Genomic DNA, 20,334 nt, shown 5'->3' on the forward strand with positions numbered 1-20,334 from the left:
GGTGTTTCCACCGGCCCGAAAAAAAATGTCAAAATGCACAAAGTGCAAAATTTATGCAAATTTTGTGTATATATGGAGGGGGAAGGGAGAAAACCCCCAAAAATTATTTTAAAAAATTGTCACTTCACCCAAAAAATGTCCTCGCACTTGGGCACAAAATGACACCTACGCACAACATTCACGGACGAAAAGCTAGAACGTAGTGACAAATGAGTGCCAATTCTTGCAGCTGCTTGAAATTCTATTTTTAGACAATGCTGGGTAACCCCTGTTGCCACTTGTGCTAAAAAAAAACAAAGTTCCTTCAGCGAGCTTCGAAATTCCATTCTCACAACGCAGATTCAGATTCCCCCTCCCCCTGCTTGCGCCCTCACGGAAAACTTTCATTTTGACAGCGGATACTGATAAACAAGCTTCCTTCGAATGCACTTAGCAGGAGGGAGTGAAAAGCATTGCTTTAGAAGAACAAAGCCGGTCTCCCTTTGCCGGCAAAAAATTGACCTTGAAAAGAGACGCAAAAGAGAAGTCCCTTTTCCCACCTTTCCCCCTCCATTTTCATAAAGACAAAAAAAAATGCAAAAAAACATTTCTGTTAAATACATGTGTTAGGAACAATATAAAAAAATAAAATCGAAATTCTAGCCAAAAATAGAAAAGTTATAACGTAAAAACTACGACCTTGACACAGCATCTCGATCAAGATGCTTGGTCCCCTGAGGGTTACTTTTGGGTATCTCGTTCGAGACGCTTGGGCAGCAAAAGGTTAATAAATGTTTGTTTCCAGGTGACTGCAGTGCAAACAAAATAAATTGCATAAGTAGGTCATGGAGATTATCTGTAAACATTATAACAAAATGGCAGAACTTTGCTCCAAATTATAAGAAATTTATAGATATATCAGATTGGTAAAATAATCTAATTTTACTGGTACACCGACATGCCTGTATTAGCATATTAATCTCTCCCATCCCCAATTTTGTTGTCACAAAAATATATTTTTAAATAAGCTTTTGCATTTATAATTGAAGCTTTCTTGATAACACAAATGAATGTTCTTAGGTGATCAGTAAATCTGAGTTTACATCTACCTTTCTGAGGACTAGCATAGTTCTCACCTTCAAGGAAGAGACCAGTGATTGGTCCCACTTGGTTTCTGGAGGGGTCTGCAATAGGTTCCTTGTGTTCCAAATGTGGCTAGTTGAAATCTAACATCTCTGTTTCAACTCCCCCCACCCCCTCCTCTGGTAATAGCTATGGCTACGTTTATCCTTCTGCCTCTGTAACCTTTGCATGTGGATATAATTTTGGTTTCCAAGAACAAAGTCATATGTCTCAATTAACATGAAATTTAACTTCCGACATAAATATATAATTCCATCTAATGCTTGTGAAAAAATGCAATTTACAACCTCTTTATTTTGGTGACTTCGTACCATAATTCACAAAAGACTGTTAATTGGCATTCTATAGATTACAACAATGTATGTAGCCAATTTTGCCCATAGTTGTGGTGTAGGATGAATGACATGATTAAATTGATGAAGGGACACTCACATGTAGGATTGCAAGTAATAACCCTTGCAAAATTTTGCTCAGTTACATATTTTTATACTGTTATATGTACATGCATACATAAAGTTTTATTAATAACAATACTTTGCACTATTGAATCTCCATGTAACTAGTAAGAATCACTGTTATGCATATGTAGTTCTCGGATGTACACATGTCAAAGTTTTCCTAATTCATTTTTCTGTAATTTAATTCATTATTTTAACTACATGAACTTAATCATGATTTAACCTTTCACTATAGTTGTTTATATTTATTCAGTCATCATAAAATCACACATTGCCACTCTCAGAGTTTTCTTGATCTTGGGTTTTTAAATGTTCATCATACACATTCCTCATGTATTCCAAAAGAACTGATACATTAGTCCCAATCTTAGCTGATATAGGTATTACAGGTAAATTTACTTTTGCCTCTAATAAAGGAAGATTGTCCTGAAAAATTAGAAAAGAAAAAAGTGTGTTAACTACTGAAATATAGGTATATTGTGTTAAAGCTGGGGCTGTCATGGATTGGATGCTAATATACAGAGTGGTGTAAAAGTAGGCTGACAGTTCACAGTTGACATATGCCAAGTAGGTTTAGCATTGCCATTTATTACAGCAGTGACATTATGTACAGGTATTGGACATTGAAACTGAAACACCTGGTAGAAAGCCATAATTGAAACTGAAACACCTGGTAGAAAGCCATAATTTTTATTTAATAAGGCGGCCAGTACAGTAGCAACACGACGTGGGAAGGATCGATAGAGGTCCTGCACCGTGTGCAGAGGGATTTGAAGCCATTCCTCCTGAAGCACAGTGACAAGTTCAGCACGTGTACGTGGTGGAGGGAAACGTTTCCGCACTCGATCATCTAACAAACCCCATACAGGCTCAATAATGTTGAGATCGGGCGATTGAGCAGGCCATGGCAGATGTTCAACCTCACTGTCATGCTCATCGAACCACTGTGTGGTAAGTTTAGCAGTGTGAATAGGGCAGTTATCCTGAAACACAGCACCACCGTCCGGGAAGAGTGTTTGAACCATAGAGTGTAAATGGTCCTCCAGAATGGTCCTTGGCAGTAACATGACCCTCAAGAACAATTAGTGGGCCCAAAGTCTGCCACGATATTGCACCCCACAGCATCACGGATCTGCCTCCATGTTTGACTGTGGGTACCAAGCAGTCTGGGTTGTATGCATCAGAGGGACTTCTCCAGACTAACACTCTCCCTGTTGTTGGGAACACGGTGTAGCTGGACTCATCCGAGAATATGACACATTTTAGGTCATCCAACGTTCAGTTTTTATGAGTCTGGCACCACTGAACCCGCTTTACGGCATTTGTGGTACTGATGAAAGGCTTCGGGATAGCAACCCTGCCATGAATGTTGGCCTTATGCAGGTATCGACAGACTGTTTTCGTGCACACAGGTTCTGTGAGGTGTGTATTCACTTCTGCAGTGATTGCCGATGCGGTGGTTTTTCGTTTTCGTGCAACAATCCTAGTCAATGCCCTGACGTCCCCTTCCAACAACTTCCGTTGTCCCCTGCAGTTGCTCCTCCTGGATGTGGTTCGTCCTTCCTGTTCATATGCACACATCTCCCTGGATACTGTAGCTCGTGAGACGTGACAAAGTGTTGCAGTTTTGGACACAAATGCACCTGCTAGACGCGCCCCTACAATCTGCCCTCTTTTGAAGTTGGATATGTCCCCCCATTATACCGCTCTACACACATGATTTGACGTTCACTGACGAACCTCTTCTACTGGAGTGACTACCAAGGATCCGCAAACGTGACCCATAAGTATGATTTCAACTACCAGATGGCTCTGGTGAGTCCCGCGAATGTCCCAGGTTATTTGCGCAGGTGTTTCAGTTTCAATGTCCAATACCTGTAAATCTATGGGCATAATGTCTGGGGATCAATGGATCCACTCAATATAAAACACAAAAGGAGGACTGTCAACCTTCTTTGCACCACCCTGTATATTCTATTGGGATCAGCTGGTAATTGGTGAATCAGTTTATTACCAATAAAGCAACATGTTATAATTATTTGCCAGACTGATTTTGAGTTTTTTCATGTAAACAATGTAAAATTGAGACCAGACTATAATGGTATTCTATCCATATCGACAAAACAAATTTGTATCGGTACATACTGAAATATAATATCTGACCATCTCTCCCTCTAATAGGTAACTGATAACTACCCGCAACACTTTCTGAAAAATATTCTCTAGATTTGAAACTAATAAAAATAATATGCTAGATTCTATGAAAACTAACATGAATTTTGGCACAATTAAGTAAAGTATCATCCTGTTGCATGAGATCCAGGAAATGTAATGCCAGAAACAAATGAAAATTCAAAAAACACCTGTGTCACTACTAAGGGCTGGATTTGTATGTAACAAATGCTGTTACATTACAATGTTACTTATTCACTCAGTCAGTCTGTCCATCCATCTCTCTCTCTCTGTGTTTGTTCGTGTATTTTATATTTATTTGTGGTATCACCAGCCCCTTCAAACTCAAAGAGAGATATGGACTCTCTTTCCCCTAGAGCTATAGCGATGACGATCGGACCACAGAGATATCAAGCACAATTGTCAATTTTTCTCGATTAGCCAAACCATTCACATGGCCCCCACACCCGCCAAAATTTCAATCTTCTCCCAACTCATTATCACAACCTTTCCAAAATATGTCATGAAACCACTAAACTGGTACACGTTCAAGCTGGACTAAATTCTTTGTGACCCAACGAGATGGACATTCATTGGCTGAAAGAATCATTATCATACTCATGTATACATAATAATAACCCATAGCGCGACAGCCTGTGAGAGCCTTGGCTTACCTACCGACTGCTGGTCTCCCTCCCACACTGTTCCTCCGTCACCTGGTATAGCGTGGAGATCTTAGACCAGTATTGGGGTGACGGGTGGTCAACCCGTCGAACCCCTAGCCGTTGTAGGTCTTCTCGACCGGTCATGTATACATAACACACACTAAAGAATTTTTGGGGTATGAATTGCAAAATCCCAAGTCAATATTACGTGTTTATTGACAGCAAATACTGGGTGAGTCTTTTAAAAGAAGCCCCGTAGAAAATGCGCTCCTTGCATGTAGGCAACCCTGGTACACCAAAGAGAAGAGCGGGTTAGAGAACAGTCCAGGATATGTCATGTCATGTCATCGAATATGCTTGGCACCGATATCCTGGACTGTTCTCTAACCCGCTCTTCTCTTTGGTGTACCAGGGTTGCCTACATGCAAGGAGCGCATTTTCTACGGGGCCTCTTTTAAAAGACTCACCCAGTATTTAAGCAAGAACATGAACTAATCTACCATTGTCATTGAGCATCCTCAGTGAAGGTCATGTACCAAATGCTCCATAGCGATTTCACTTTACTAGCAATTAGGAAAGAATATAATGTTTTGGCATTATAACATTCGTGAATGCTATATTCAAACTGTATGCCAAATGTTTGTATTAAGAATTTACATTGATGAGCGCATATTTTATATGTGGAGTTCAACAAGACTCCAATTCAATTAAAGCAATTTATTTTACATTGTTCTTGCAACTAGCAAATTGCGAAGCATGTGCAAATGAATATACCAGTATGAGTTTCATCCATCTCATGAAAATTTACCCATAAACTTCAGTGAGCTACAAAATATCTTTGTCACCTAAACTATACCTCAGTTCACCAATTTATTCAAATATATGTAGTCTCAAACGAGACGTGTACTGTACCTTACTTCATATGTAATCTTCCAAAAATTTTTCTTTCAATATGGCTACTCGATGTGCCAAAATTCCCACCAAATCTATCACCAAAATTACACACTGATCATGGCCATGATATTACACACGAATGCTAGCATGTTAAATATTATAGATAAACGTTGAATGATCTGTGTTCCTGTACCCTCGACTGATTGCAACCTAGGAATAAAATGTAGATAGGTACTTACAAGTCAGCTGTTTCGGGTCGAGTATCGTCACCACTTTTAACTTACAATATCCATTTCCACACATGCCGATGTAAGAATATTCTTTGGAATTCATAATGGGCAGTCCTTAGTGCACAAATTGAGCTAAATGGATTAACCTAACAGTTCGTCATGAACCCGATTACCATCGATGCACATCACTCGTTCATTCACAACCGCCATTCCTCTTTAACTCTCTCCGAACCGAGTCCACGAACCGTTCTTCCGATTCCCTCCATATCAGCTCTGCAGCTTCCTGCATCATCAACTGGTTCAGTGATCCGCTCCTGTAACCAGTTCCCTTTGAATCGTTGCGTTCTCTCCAATTTGGCGAATCTCCCCCTTTTTTGTAAGCTCGCAGAATATATTACCAATTACAACGACATTTTAACTATACACTATCTCAATTGAAAAACACTATCCTGCATTGTACAAACATTACCATCATAATTACAACACAAATATACTCATTTCGATCAATTTAAAATCAAGATACAGTGAGGACATCTAGCGAGAGTCCTGTGTATTAACCGAGCCTTCCCGATGGCACAGTGGTAGCATCGTTGCCTTGTAATCAAGGGGTCCCAGGTTCGATACCCGGTGGAGGCACATAGTGGTTCGGATCCCACTTTAAACTGTAGGTCCAGTCCCAATTAGCCTTACTGTGCATAAAGTGGACTTTAAACCCGAAATAAATCCAATCCTGTGTATTAACCAACGGTTCGGTCAGCTGATCTGCATACAGCTGCCATCTATGAGCAATTACAAAACTCGATTGGCCTTAACGTTGTGTTTTTAAGCCAAACCAAATATAGTTTTACTCATAAGAGTCACCTATGACAGCTATCGTCATAGTGGGATGGACATTCAATATACAATTTTTCCAAATATTCAGTTATTTTTATCTGATTGTGACACTCTGTTTTCTTTATTCAATGAAAATGTTCTTGCATGTTATTGTGGAAATTTAAATTCCTTTTGCAGAAGCATACCAGTCAATCTACCTAACTGTGCCCAAAACTTTGACATTCACATTATTTATTTATCATGATCATTTAGCAAATTAGGAACTGACTGAAAACTATGAAAATATTGTTATATTTCAGTGCTTGACATATTTATGTACGTAGTCCACATTTTGGATACATAAAAGTCCTGGTTTTAATCATTACTGCTGTAAAAAGAACCAAAAAACATTTAGTGGGCAACGATAAGAAAATTTTGGGTAAAGATTCTTCTTGCTGTGGAAAGAGTAACCAACTCACCTTTGCTTCCTGCAAATCCATTTTATTAGCTATGATTGCTTTTGGTCTGGAAGCAAGTTCTGCACTAAACTGCTGTAGTTCATACTCCAAGCACTCCACTTGTTCCCATGGTTCTCTTTGACCCATGTCGACAATAATTAGCAGTCCCAAGCACCTTTCTGCATGACGAAGAAACGCAAGTCCAAGCCCCTTGTTCTTGTGAGATTCTGGAATCAATCCTGGAAGATCTGCAACTGGAATGAAGTAATGGCTGTTTTACATGCAAGTTTCCTACACAAAGTTAACTAAAGCTGTATGCATCACCCGTCTGTGAGCCTTCACATAAATAAATCCAAGCATGGGTAAAGCTTATCATGTCTCGGAGTGTAAGGTTTCAAAATTTTCAACAATGTTATGGCAGATAGGATAATGAAACAAACAATCTTATAAAAATCAATCTTCACCAGTAACTACAGTTGAACCTGATGTATGTCCAGTGGCGAAGCGTGTTGTCTCTGCAAGGATAGGCACAGGATTGAGGAAGGATTGTTTGGGGGAAGGGGGGGATGTGATTTTTTTAAAAAAAGTAGTATGTTAAAATATAGCCCCTAGAAAATAAAAGATAACATATTGCCTGAATCTCGTCTACTGCTGTTCGAAAAAGTCGGGATAGGATAGGGATTGTAAAGGATAACGTAGTGATTAACGCGCTTGCCTTATAATCAAGAAGCAGAAGGTTCGATTCCCCCTGGAGGCATTGGTTCAGATTCTACTTTAATCTAGTCTCGATTAGATATCTGAGAATAAGGGTGCTTCTGTCTCGGTCAGAAAACAGTGACGATGGGATTTGATGTTCTGACCATGTGTCACCCAATGAAAAAGCCATTCTGTCAGGCCCTAGCCCTCTTACATTTGTTATATTAAAGCTGCTTGTGAAAATTATTTGCTACTTCAATAACAGTCTTGTAAATGTTTCTCGCATTAAAGACATGGATCACTTGATCGTCACTTAGTATTTATTTCTTTTTAATGCTGACCTCCGCGGCAGATTGGTTATAACAGCGTGCTACGACAAGGGCCTCAGGTTCGAATCCCATCTGGGCATAGGTGTTCTTTGTGAGTGTCCCTTCGTCAATGTCATCATATCATCGCTCATCCTCATCTTCCCAATTAGCCAAAACTGGCAGAAAGCCAAGTAAAATAAACTAAATCTATCAATGAATTATTTCTTTTTAACTCGTTTATGCATATAATTCTTCTTCAACACGCGACTTTTATTTAAAATTATAATACGATTAAGAAAATGATGAAATGCTAAATGAGAACACTGACACTTTTCTGTGTAACACACCAACCAGAAAATTTCAGAAACATGGATTTTCTCAATACGTTTGCACTATACTTTGCCCCCTTTTAAAAGTAGTGCATTTTCAGTTATGTCACTAATCATGAAAGGAAATTTCGTCTCAATATCCCTTTCCTCAGAGAAATAAAATATTTTCCCTCTCTGAATCGAGATTGGTGTAGGGCACATCCATCAGCTTACACTTCGCGAAAAGCGGTTTCTCAAAAAAACTGAAAGCACCAAACTTAACACTTGTAACAACTTACATGCATTATTTGCAGTTAGAATTCTAATAATTCCTATGTTAATAGGTTTGTAGGCCAGGTTTAGAGGTGTTAGCAACACATTTTCGCGACGTGTTAGCAGCTGGGTGTGCCCTGCTCCCAGCACAGCTCTGAATTTTCCATGCAAACGCTGCTTCAATAAGCTTTTTGCGTCCACGGCCTGCTTCGTCATGCTCGTACACAATCGGAAGTGTGAGAGAGAGAGAGAGAGAGAGAGAGAGAGAAAGAGAAAGAGGCCAGCCTGCAATTATGTTTCCCCGCACAAATCACATAAGCTGTTATGGGACCAGCTGAGGCACTCTCAGGTGGGCCTCGCTGACTGTGCACATACGGTTTCAGGCAGGGTTGGAAACTTGCGGTAATTATTGGAAGACCTAGAATTTCAGCTTTCTTTTATTAAGCGTTGTTTAATGAAATTATAAGTAATAAAATAATCCGCAATAGACAAATATATTAGGGCCGGGCCTTTTAGGATGCTTCGCCACTGTGTATGTCAAGGTGAAGAGGAAAGAATATGTATAACTGAGAATTACTTACAAATCAGATTTAGATGCCAGGTCATATAATTATTAAAATACTGTAATTGTATGTAGAGTATTTGAGGAACAAGATTTTGTTGATTTACTACACAATTTTAAAAATTTGTCTAAAATAGTGTTTCTTTTGCTAATGACTGTGCAAAGTGTGGTATAAGTGATGCCTAATCAGCAGCTATTCTAGTTTTATGTTGATTAGCAATCACTTCCCATACCCTTTCTCCTCTGATTTCATGTCTCTCCTTTCCTTCTCCTTCATTTATTAATGAAATAAATACCCTATCACAGAAATATAAGCTTTCAAATTTCTTCGAGAAGTTAGTATTTGTTAAATTTGAAGAAAAATAAAATTAGGATAGCAATTGGAAAATCATCACTACTTTGCGAAATAAGAGAGGAACAGAATTTACCTGCAACTTGCTCATAATCTGTGTACTGCACAATTCCAATGTGTGGCCTCAAGGTTGTAAATGGATATGGTGCAACTTTTGGTCTTGCTCTTGAAATAGCTCTGAGAAGAGTGCTCTTCCCTGCATTTGGGAGGCCAATCTGAAAGAAAGGACAAAAGTTACACTAACAATGAACTACAGGGTAGGAGGGAAAATTCTTTTGCTTTCTATGCAACATGTCAGTGGCTTCCTGTAACTTCTGGTGTGTCCCAAGCAAGTGTTCAATGATCTAACACACCATTGCATTTCTTCAACTTTTAACGTTTTCTGACCATTGTATTATACGAAAAATTAAACATTCATTTGACAATAGATCTTTTCCAAAATTACATGATTTTAGTGTAAAAAAGTGGAAATTGTTGTTCATAAACCCTGCAAAATGTGCATACATCTCCCATTTTTTTAAAAACATAACTCTCTTAAAGGTAACTAACTATATATGCTTCATGGTTGTATTCTGATGAAAGCAACTCAACTTTGAGATGTTATTTCGACACAGAATACTTAGCGAGTCAAAACTGGCATTGGAAAAACACATTTCTATCAGCACAAATACATATTTACTGAGATCAATAATCCCACTGAATTCTGTTCACTCATCTGGAATATGACAACCCATTCTTCCAAGCCCAAAAGATTCTCAACTTGCTTGTCCATTGTTTGTCACAGAGTATCAGCCCTAAAATACTTACCCAAGTAAGAACCTCTGGATTGGATTGGATTGAATTGAATTGGTGTTTTAAGTCCACTTTATGCACAGTAAGGCTAATCGGGAGTGGACCTACACACTTTATGCACAGTAAGGCTAATCGGTACTGGACCTACAAGATAATTTCATGCACAATCGCTCTGTGGTTGCACTCAATGTTATGAGTTACCACAGGGTCATTCCATGCCATTTCATTGAGGTCATGACACCCACCAACTCAGATTTCGATAAAATTTGGTATACACCCTTCCTTTATGGTTGAATTATTTTCGCTCTATCTCAAACAGTTTTAATTTTACAGCACTTTGAAATGTCATCAAATCAGTGTTGTCTGTCACTCTTGAGACCCTCCACACAAGATACCCTTGCTTACATTTTAATTATTTTCTCCGTAACCAATCATCAGATCTCTTTGAAATTTTACACGAAGTTCAATGAAATAAGGAAGATTTCAGAAAAAAATACATCAGCATTCAAAAAATTTTACAAATGCCTATAAAAAGACTAATAATGGATTCATAGCCTAATTTTTGTGATGGTTTGATTGATTGATTGAGTTAGTTTATTTTACTTCGCGTTTTGTGCCTCTTGGCTAATTTGCGAAGATGGGGATGAGTGATGAAATGATGAAATTGATGAATGGACATTCACAAACAACCAAGCCTGACCAGGATTCGAACCCGGGACCCTTGGCGTCGCAGACCGATGTGCTAACAACTCGGCCACAGGGTTGGGCAATTTTTGTGATGGGAAAACTAGGTTACAAAAAGAATTTTCATCATGTGGGTATGATGGAACCAAAAGATTTTGATGTTGAAAATCATTGCAAGGACATGCTCATTCTCTACAAAAAATAAAAATTTTGGTTTTTTATTCCTTCTAACGAAAATTTTACGATTTTTGGAAATTGTAATCCGTACCAAATAGTCCAGCACTGGTTGCTCGACCATTTTTAAAATTTTTCATTTGTTTTTTGCTGTAACCCCTGTACAAGGGTAGTTCAAAACAGGCACTATTTTTCTAAAACTAGACAATTACAATTATTGTACGTATTAATTAATTGCAACATACGAATGACATAGAAAGCCCGTTAGTAGCTATTATCAAAGAAAAGGCGTGTATGGCTGTGTGTCAAATACTTTCTGCTGAAACTTTCGATGTACATATTTCCTCTAAAAAAATATAGCTCTGATATTTCATTGCTTACCTACTAAAAAAATTTATACTATACATTGATTTCCCTTCAAAATTGAATATCAGTCAGTTTTGACCCTAAATTTCAGCCATTTGCATTAGATGTGGTGAAAAAAGATACGGAACATAAAATGTAGCCTGAAATGTACTGAAAACAATGTTTCTTACCCCAGATTTCTATAATTTTTCTTAGCTGAGTTATCATAATTATCGCAACTGTCTGCATAGGCCAAAAATGTTGCAAGTCATGAAACAAAAATGGCTGCCATTTTCAAACAAAGTCTAGTTTTAGAAAAATAATGCCTGTTTTGAACTACCCTTGTACAGGGGTTACAGCAAAAAACAAGTGAAAAATTTTAAAAATGGTCGAGCAACCAGTCCTGGACCATTTGGTACGGATTGACCCTGAAATTTTAGGCAATTTCCAAAAATCGTAAAATTTTCGTTAGAGAAGGAATAAAAAAAACAAAAATTTTTATTTTTTGTAGAGAATGAGCATGTGTTTGCAATGATTTTCAACATCAAAATCTTTTGGTTCCATCATACCCACATGATGAAAATTCAGATTTTTGTAACCTAGTTTTCCCACCACAAAAATTAGGCTATGAATCCATTATTAGTCTTTTTACAGAAGGTCGTTCGGGATCTCTAAGGACAATGTTGGAAGGGTGATAAGTTCATGAAAACCCATGTCGCCACCAATGATCATGCTCAATTGGAAAACCAGCATTCCGCGCTTTATCCCGACAATGTAATGTCCATTGCAACAGACTTTTCCGAAGTTATCATGTCCAACTTTTCCCACTCCTCCTGACAGGCTTTCCAGAGGCCATTGAGAGTGTGTGGATGTCTCTTTCCTAAGGCCCGTTTTAGGAGTCCAAATGCACAGAAGTCCATGGGTGACCCATCTGGCACCTTGAACGGAATGGCGCTGTAAGAACAGACGAGTCGAACAGGATGTATGGCTGGATGCTTTATCTTGGTGCACCCAGACGTGGTTTTTGCCCCCCCCCCCCCCCCCATACAGTGCCGGGATATCTATGTTATAAATGGGTGTTAAAAACCTCATCCTGATAGTACATGGAGTTCACCTTCACATTATTAGCTACACGGCGAATTGCTAGCTTGCCATTACAGCAGTATCCAGCGATGATCATGATGAAACCCCGTGGAAAACTTTCCTGGCATTCTCGATACAATGTTTGATAATTGTTTTTGTCGCGAGGGCGGTAGTAAATCGCACGGGGTTTGTGACAGTCACTAAGGTAGACATATGCTTCGTCTAATGTCACCACATTTTTCCATCTCTCCCCTGCAAGATAGGTCTCATAGAGCTTTCTAGCGTTCGTGCGACGTTCCGCAATGTGACGAGGCAACAGCTTGTGAACTTGCCGCTTTTGCCGCATTTCTAGTTGAAAGTCCTTCTTGATTATAGTGTTCACTGTTGACACAGACATTCCCCACTTACGTGAGATACTCCTTTGGGGGGCAGGGTTACCACCTGACACAAGGGCCTTCACTTTTCTCACTATGTCCAGTGTACGACTCGTAGCTGCTCGTGGATTTGCCTGTTTCTTCCCCTGTGAAATTAGGCCCAGTTGGCCTTTGCCTTTTTTGTTCAATACCGCACCGATCCCGTTCTTCGATATCACAAAACCACGCTTCTTGCACATTCCTTTGATTGCTGAATAGCTATATTTAGCATCGGAAAGGGCTGTTATGTAGCCCACCCAGTATGGTTCAATTTTCTTCGGCATCGTTGTAGGTAAATGGCACAACACTGACGTGACTCAGCATGCACCGTTTGGACGGACTGATGTTGATAACAGCGCCGCCAGCGGCTTTCAAAATCGTCACCAGATCCCGAACAACCTTCTGTACAAGCATTTGTAAACTTTTTGAACGCTGATGTATTTTTTTCTGAAATCTTCCTTATTTCATTGAACTTCGTGTAAAATTTCAAAGAGATCTGATGATTGATTAAGGAGAAAATAAATAAAATGTAAGCAACGGTATCTTGTGTTGAGTCTCAAGAGTGACATTTCCTTATCTCTTCTCTCTTACTTTTTCCTTATCTCTTCTCTCTTACCCCCTACTCGTACCTGGGGGAAACCCTGGGGGGTAAAGGCGGTCAGACAACACTGATTTGATGACATTTCAAAGTGCTGTAAAATGAAAACCGTTTGAGATAAGAGTGAAAATAATTCAGGGGGTTTCATCCAACCATAAAGGAAGGGTGTATACCAAATTTCATCGAAATCGGAGTTGGTGGGTGTCAAAATCTTAGTTTTTGCGTTGATTTGAAATGGAATGACCCCACAGCAGTTTATTAACATCTTCAGCCGCAAGGCATTTTCAGCTCTTACTCAACATTTATGACAAACTAGCAGAAAAATGTCCCAAAATTAATTTGCAACTTTGTGCCATCTTGCTTTTGTCAGTTTTGTTTGTTTCAGTTGGCCACTTGTACGTTACCGTTTCTTTCCAGTTTAAAAAGGCTCCTGCTGTACTGGAGAGATTTTAGATGAATAAATTACTATACTATAGGGATGGGCCGATATGAAATTTTGGCCAATACCGATAAAGTAACGATATAAAATTTACCGATCCCATATAAAATTATAAATGGTCCTTGAAGAACCTGAAAGGTTCATTGACCTCCTTAATAAATGTGTGTTTCAAGGTGACTGCAGTGAAAAAGAAATTGCATATTTAGACATTTACTTTTTAAGAAATTAGGGCATGGAGATTATCCTTAAAAATTTCAACAAAATGGCAGAATTTTGCACTAAATTACCAGATATTTATCGATATATCGGATCGGTAAAATAATCGGTAATTTTACCGATACACCGATATGCCCATAACAGCCGATACCGATAGAATACCGATTCACTGGTTCCATCCCTACTATACTATTAAAAATTGATGCTTATTATAGTGCCTTTTAGCCTGCCTATTTTAGCTATTTTTAGCATCTAAAAGTTCAGGCTCTAGTTATCACTTATTCTTACCAATCCAAGATGGGCCATGCTGCGGACCTCAATGAAATATTTCAGATCTTCACCCGATGCTCCATATTCTGCAATCTCTGGTGCTTGCTCTGTGTCTGTCATGAAGAAATGGTTGCCTTTTCCTCCTGCCCCTCCACGAGCAGCTATGAACATCATTCCATCTGTGTGTAAATCTGCCACAACTTTCCCATTTGCCGTTTTCACAACAGTACCCAGGGGAACCTATAAAGTTGAGTGCACTTGCTGTTAACACTATAGTCATGTATGTAGGTATGTAAACAAATGCTGTAAAATCTAGCAGTGTTATCCTTAATTCATACTATCAGCTTAATACTGTTAAAATGCACAGCTAATGCATTGTGCTTATTGACTATAACATGCAATAAATCTTATTTTCAAAGTGGCTTAGAAACCATGTACTAACAAAAATATGATTCAGCCTGTGTCACAAAAGGGCATTACATAATGAAATGGCAGGTAATTTGATATTCTAATTACCATATAAAAACCTGCAGATGTTTTAAGGGCATGCGAGACAGTCTCCATGGGGATCTTCCTAAGCTCTTCCCCTGTGGCAGTGTTGCCAACTTAGCTCTCTGGCTCTTTCGTGCACTCGTTCGGCTGTGAACTGGGGTGCCTGCCCCCATGCTCCACTATGATGCCATCACTGGTTTTGGCCCACATAGACCAACTTTTGCCATGGTTATACATTTTGCACGTGATATCTTATCTTATATCCCCAGCTGCTTTTTTTATAGCATCATGTTGACGTGAAATTGACATAATATTGTTATCAGGGAATCCTTTATTTTCGATTTCATACAACCATGAGATGGGATGTTGCTGCCAGATCTAGATGGTGGAAACTAAGAATAAATTGTCATCAATTTAGAATTAACGGTAATAGCAGCACCCTACTCCTTTGACAACTAACATTACTTTAGGAATTACTTTGTAAATCTAACTCCTTGAAAGTCAGTTTTAACCCCATTTAAGGTGAAATTTAGCTCTTTTATGCACATCAGGTTTGGCAACACTGCCAGGATGGCCAAGGAGAAATGCATTGGGCTTATGGGGAGTATTATTTGATTTGTTCTCTTGGGAATATCAAACTTCAGATGGAATAGAAAATGATATCAACAGAAGGAGGGTGGTTTAAAGATGTGTTTGACAAGCGGAAAAGTCAAAACTTCCATTTGATGAGCCATAACTTGATGTTGAAGTTGATTCCCCATAAGGAATACATAGGATTCCCAAAATTCTTATTCATCATATTTTTCAAATATTGTGTCCAGCTTAATAATCAACATAAAGAAACACTTCCACTTGCAACATGGAGAGAAATTCATACTCTTGATACACCCAGTGTTTTTTTAGTAGCAGTGCCCATCCAGGCGATATTGAAATAAATGCACAATTAGTGGGTAACTGTACCTCCTCCCCTTAAAGCAAAACTGGTAAATTAATTGAGCAACTGGAACGCTCAATCTGAACAACTTAAAATTGCTATAATTTTTCAAGTAGTGATATCAGTTGAAATTGGTAAGAGTGCCACAAGTGATATTGGTCTAGACTCAACCAATGAAATAATATATTCTACCGAAAAGATCAAGAAGTTACAAGTCACTACAGTACTGTGTTACATATAAATACAGTAGAACCTTGATTTTACGTTTCTCCAAGGATGAAACTGAAAAAACTTTAAATGCATGAAAATGTAAAACCAATGAAAATTTTATTACATTTTGCTATGTTGGAACCATCAAGGATTATATTTATAATGAGGGGAAAATATAAAACCAGGGAACGTAAAATTGGGGTTCCACTGTCATTACTTTCAAAGTCTGGTGAATACACATAATATTTAGTAATTACAATCAATCTTCTTGGGGGGGGGAGGGGGAGAACTTACCTGAATTACTGTATGGTCAGCATTTTTCCCATGGCAATCTTTATTGTATCCTTTCTCCCCATTATCACCCTTAAGTACAGGATATAAATGTTCTAATCCTTTCACATTTGACGAAGCCTGGAAGGATATAGGAAATATCTGTAATTAAAATGCAAACACACACACATACTCTTTTTCTGTTGAAATTATTTTAGTTTTCAAGAAAACTGTTTCTTCTTGTACTGACAACCTAAACTAAAAACTGGAACAAAAAAAAATTAAAATCAGCCAAAACTTCAATTTTAAAATGCAGCTTTTTATTGAGCAAGTCAGGAAGATTTTGGGGGCAATCATATCTGAGGAGCCACGATACTGTCCTGAGGTTATTGCACAATGTTTCACCATTAGTATGCAACTTTACAGACTTGCAGAAGACAAGTCGCTCACTATAAGCTGATGCTTCTGCCATTCCTTCATAATGAAACAAATAAATTCTCCTCCATTTATTCCATCCACAATGTTTACCCTGTCCTTGCCTCCCCTGTTCACAATGTTGCTAAATTGAAAGTGCTTACCAATGAGACAATTACCTCCTCAGAAGAATTAATAAAATAGGAGAAATAAACTATTCTCTTCATATCCATGCTAAAACGTTTCCATGATATTCCCTGAGGTAAATTTTCTTCAGTTACCACCACTGTCATGCTGAGTGATCAACTAACAATCTCTCCGTCAAAAGTTCCAGGGTCAAGTGGTCATTCATTTCATCTAATCATTATTGATCTGATTCAACCAGCCAAAAGTGGTGGAACACTGATGTCAGATTCAAGAGAGAAATGCAGAGGCATGGACTCTCTCGAGCCAGATGTTGTGACTGTTACAACAATTGCTACAAGAGTAACCGATGATTAGAAGCAGTTGTAACACATCAATGAGTGACTCTCTAGCCTTCTTAAACCAAAGGTTTATGGCTGCAGCAACACAAGCCTTCCTTCCATCTGTCCCTATCCTGGGCAAAATCAATCCAATCTTTTCCATCCTTGTTGATTTTTTTAGGTCCATCTCATTCTCATTTTATTGCATATTTACATTGTTTTCCTCTGTAGACAAATTGCAGAAAGTATGAGATGATTGCAGGGGTCAGTCGCCAACCTAGTTAAACAGTCGACTTTCAATCTTGCTACCGCCGGACCCTGTGGTTGAGTGGTTAGCACATCGCACTGTGACGCCAAGGGTCCCGGGTTTGAATCCCACTCGGGATGCATCCATTTCATCACTCATCCCCATCTTCGCAAATTAGCCAACAAAACGCGAAGTAAAATAAAATAATCAAATCAATCTTGCTACTGAAGTTCCCAAGTTCAAGACCTGGCATAGGCATGATTGTTCTTTGTGTGTGTGTCCCTTCACCAATTTCATCTAGCATCATGGTTAGTCAAAAGTAGCAGAAAAGCAACATAAAGTACCAAAAATAAGAAATACAAATACATGAGTGATGATTAGATGAAATATATGAAGAAACTACCATGCTAAGGCCAGGAACGTTTAGTGGCAAGATTATTAGTCAAACACTAAGTGTACTCTGGCACTGTGGTGCCTCCAAAGATCTCAATGAGACATTGCAAAACTCTTATCATCTTCCTTTATCCTCATGTTGCCACCTGCATTGTACTGTATTTTTTTTGTAATTTGTCATATTTTTTACTTCATGAGGGTAATTGGCATGATGAGAATGGATGTTGATTAGGAAATGAAATAAAAACATAACATCACCGTGTCTACCAAAATAACAAATCCAAAATTCTACTTTTTCTTGACATTTATTTAATCGCCCCCTAATTAGGTTGTAGTTGGAAATTAAGGAAATATATACAGTATTTTTATTCAATGAAAAACCTTTACCACAAGGCTCGTTAAGATAAAAACTGAAGATTTACGTTAACAAGAGATTTAGACTTGCTTTAATTATTCATGCATGTAAAAATTATTGCTACAGACTTTATCTGGGATGAGGAATGGCCACATTATTTTATTTAATTTTTTATAAAACTTCACGTATACAAGAATGTAATTCTTTAGAAACAAAGTGAACCCATCTTAACCACAATTCAATACAATTCTAGATTTCGAAATATTCTATCAAATCCAAGAACAGGTATATAAAAATGTAAATTCACTATACTGTAAAAAAAAAAAAAAATAGCAAAAATTCTTGACCACAAGTATAATTTCTTGACTTTTTCTTGACCTACCTGTTGCTTTCTTGACTGGTACACCCCCCCCCCCACCCCACCCGAACAATTAAGTCCTGGCCACGATTCAAATTGAGAACCATTAAAGGCGAGTGTGTGTCAATCATACATGTTTGGCCACCAAAGGCAATACAATACCCCCCCCCAAAAAAAAATACATAGGCTATTATATATTAGCAACCTGTTATTTCATCAAAAATCTCGTTGTTTACTTCTTAATCCAATGTGAGCAGGTTGGAAAACACACTGGACAAGAAATGAGTTATTATTATTCTTCTGCTCTACTTGAAACCATTATATCAGGTTATTCAGAAAATAATTCCATGTCTAACTACATCTCAGTCATTTTTGGAGGTAATGTGATTAGTACCATGCTACAGCCCCCTCTGCACCCAAGAGCAGCTTCATGCAGAGACATGGTCAGAAAAATTCCAAGCTTACATTACCCATCCTAGGAATTGAACCCAGGTCTCCTGCCCGGCAGTCAAACACGCTACCATCTGAACCACCTCCGCTCTAAATTCTATCAGGCATTAAAAAAAATAGAACATGCATATTCTCACAAGTTTATTACCTTCAGAATCCTTACAACACACTACTTCACATGGTCACCATCAATGTTAAGACAAACTGTTGTAAGGCCATTGTCCAAGGTATGTGCTGCTTGCATGAAATCTTCCATGTGTGCCCAATGAAATTACAAGATCCATGGCAGAAATGCGAACTCATATTTGTGACAAAGAATCTGATGGCAGATATTTTCAACAGACATCTTAAAAAAAGCTTGTTTTCCAGTGTGACAAATACCTTAACAATGGTGGTGACTATATCAAGAAATAACTTACGGCAGTGGTTCCCAAACATGTTCATTTCACGTTGCCCTTAGCGTTTCATGATTTTTCCATGGCACCCAAGTCATCTTACACTTGCAATGCTCAGTTAATGTGGTTAGGTTGTTTGCCTCAAGTTAAAAAATTATCACACATTTCAAATTCAGAATCATTTTACATGTAAAAATCACCTAAAGCCATGCGAAACTAACAAGTCAGTGTCATTTCAGTGAAAATATTGGAACATTTCATGGTGCGCCTGTAAGTCAGCCTTGGCAACCTAGGGCACTGCAGTGCATGCTTTGGAAACCACTGGCTTATTGTGTAAGGATCCTGAGCACCCTACATTTGTGACAAATGTACGTGTGCACTGTTTTGTTTTTCAGTCTAACAGGACTTGCTTTCTGAATAATCTACTACTTTACAGTACTTAAGTGATATTTGCATTATTCCGACAATACTTATAAATGATCTATTTTGTACAAGCACTATACCTGGAACACAACATGTCCTCCATTGCCACCATCTCCTCCATCTGGACCTGCATTCGGATTGGCCCAGAGCCTCAGAAATGAGATGCAACCATCACCTCCATTCCCTCCTACTGTGCGGACTGCACATTCATCCACAAAATGTTGAGTCTATGGATTTAGAGAGGCAATAGGCTTAAAGAAGTTTATATTTCAATTACATGCACATAAGGAATGACAAGTAGGAAGGTGGTAGACTTTTCTACCATACAATTGGAGAAAGAGCTTGCTATCTGAACATCATGGGAAGTATCAAATTCTGTCATCTGCTGCATTCTGTGTACTCCTCTGGCCAAGTCCAGGATGCCAGGCTGACCAATATATTAAGGGCGTTCGGAAATGAATTGGACAAGTGTTATATAATCCACATTTGTTATATTTTACCTGCAATACAAAGATGTACATTACCAGTAATCTCCCTTTGACTGAATGCACTGCTCCCATTTATCAGGAAGTTTCCTGATGGCTGCAGAGAACCACTCTCTTGG

General features: G+C 38.5%; 1 protein-coding gene across 1 annotated transcript in view; it reads right to left on the minus strand.

The window, feature by feature from the left end:
- Positions 1-1,586: 1,586 nt before the first annotated feature.
- Positions 1,587-20,334, minus strand: part of LOC146000592 (mitochondrial ribosome-associated GTPase 2) — a 108,694-nt gene continuing 89,946 nt past the window's right edge. The window contains exons 3-8 of the mRNA XM_083138361.1: positions 19,811-19,957; positions 16,256-16,372; positions 14,344-14,565; positions 9,388-9,526; positions 6,834-7,066; positions 1,587-2,006 (exon numbers count right to left, since the gene is read on the minus strand). Coding sequence (XP_082994487.1) covers positions 1,845-2,006; positions 6,834-7,066; positions 9,388-9,526; positions 14,344-14,565; positions 16,256-16,372; positions 19,811-19,957 — 1,020 coding nt within the window. The 3' untranslated portion in view covers positions 1,587-1,844. The remainder of the gene's footprint in view (positions 2,007-6,833; positions 7,067-9,387; positions 9,527-14,343; positions 14,566-16,255; positions 16,373-19,810; positions 19,958-20,334) is intronic.

This window comes from Lepisma saccharinum, chromosome 1 (assembly GCF_977018435.1).
Source record: "Lepisma saccharinum chromosome 1, izLepSacc3.1, whole genome shotgun sequence".
In the NCBI taxonomy this organism is placed as follows: Eukaryota; Metazoa; Arthropoda; class Insecta; order Zygentoma; family Lepismatidae; genus Lepisma; species Lepisma saccharinum.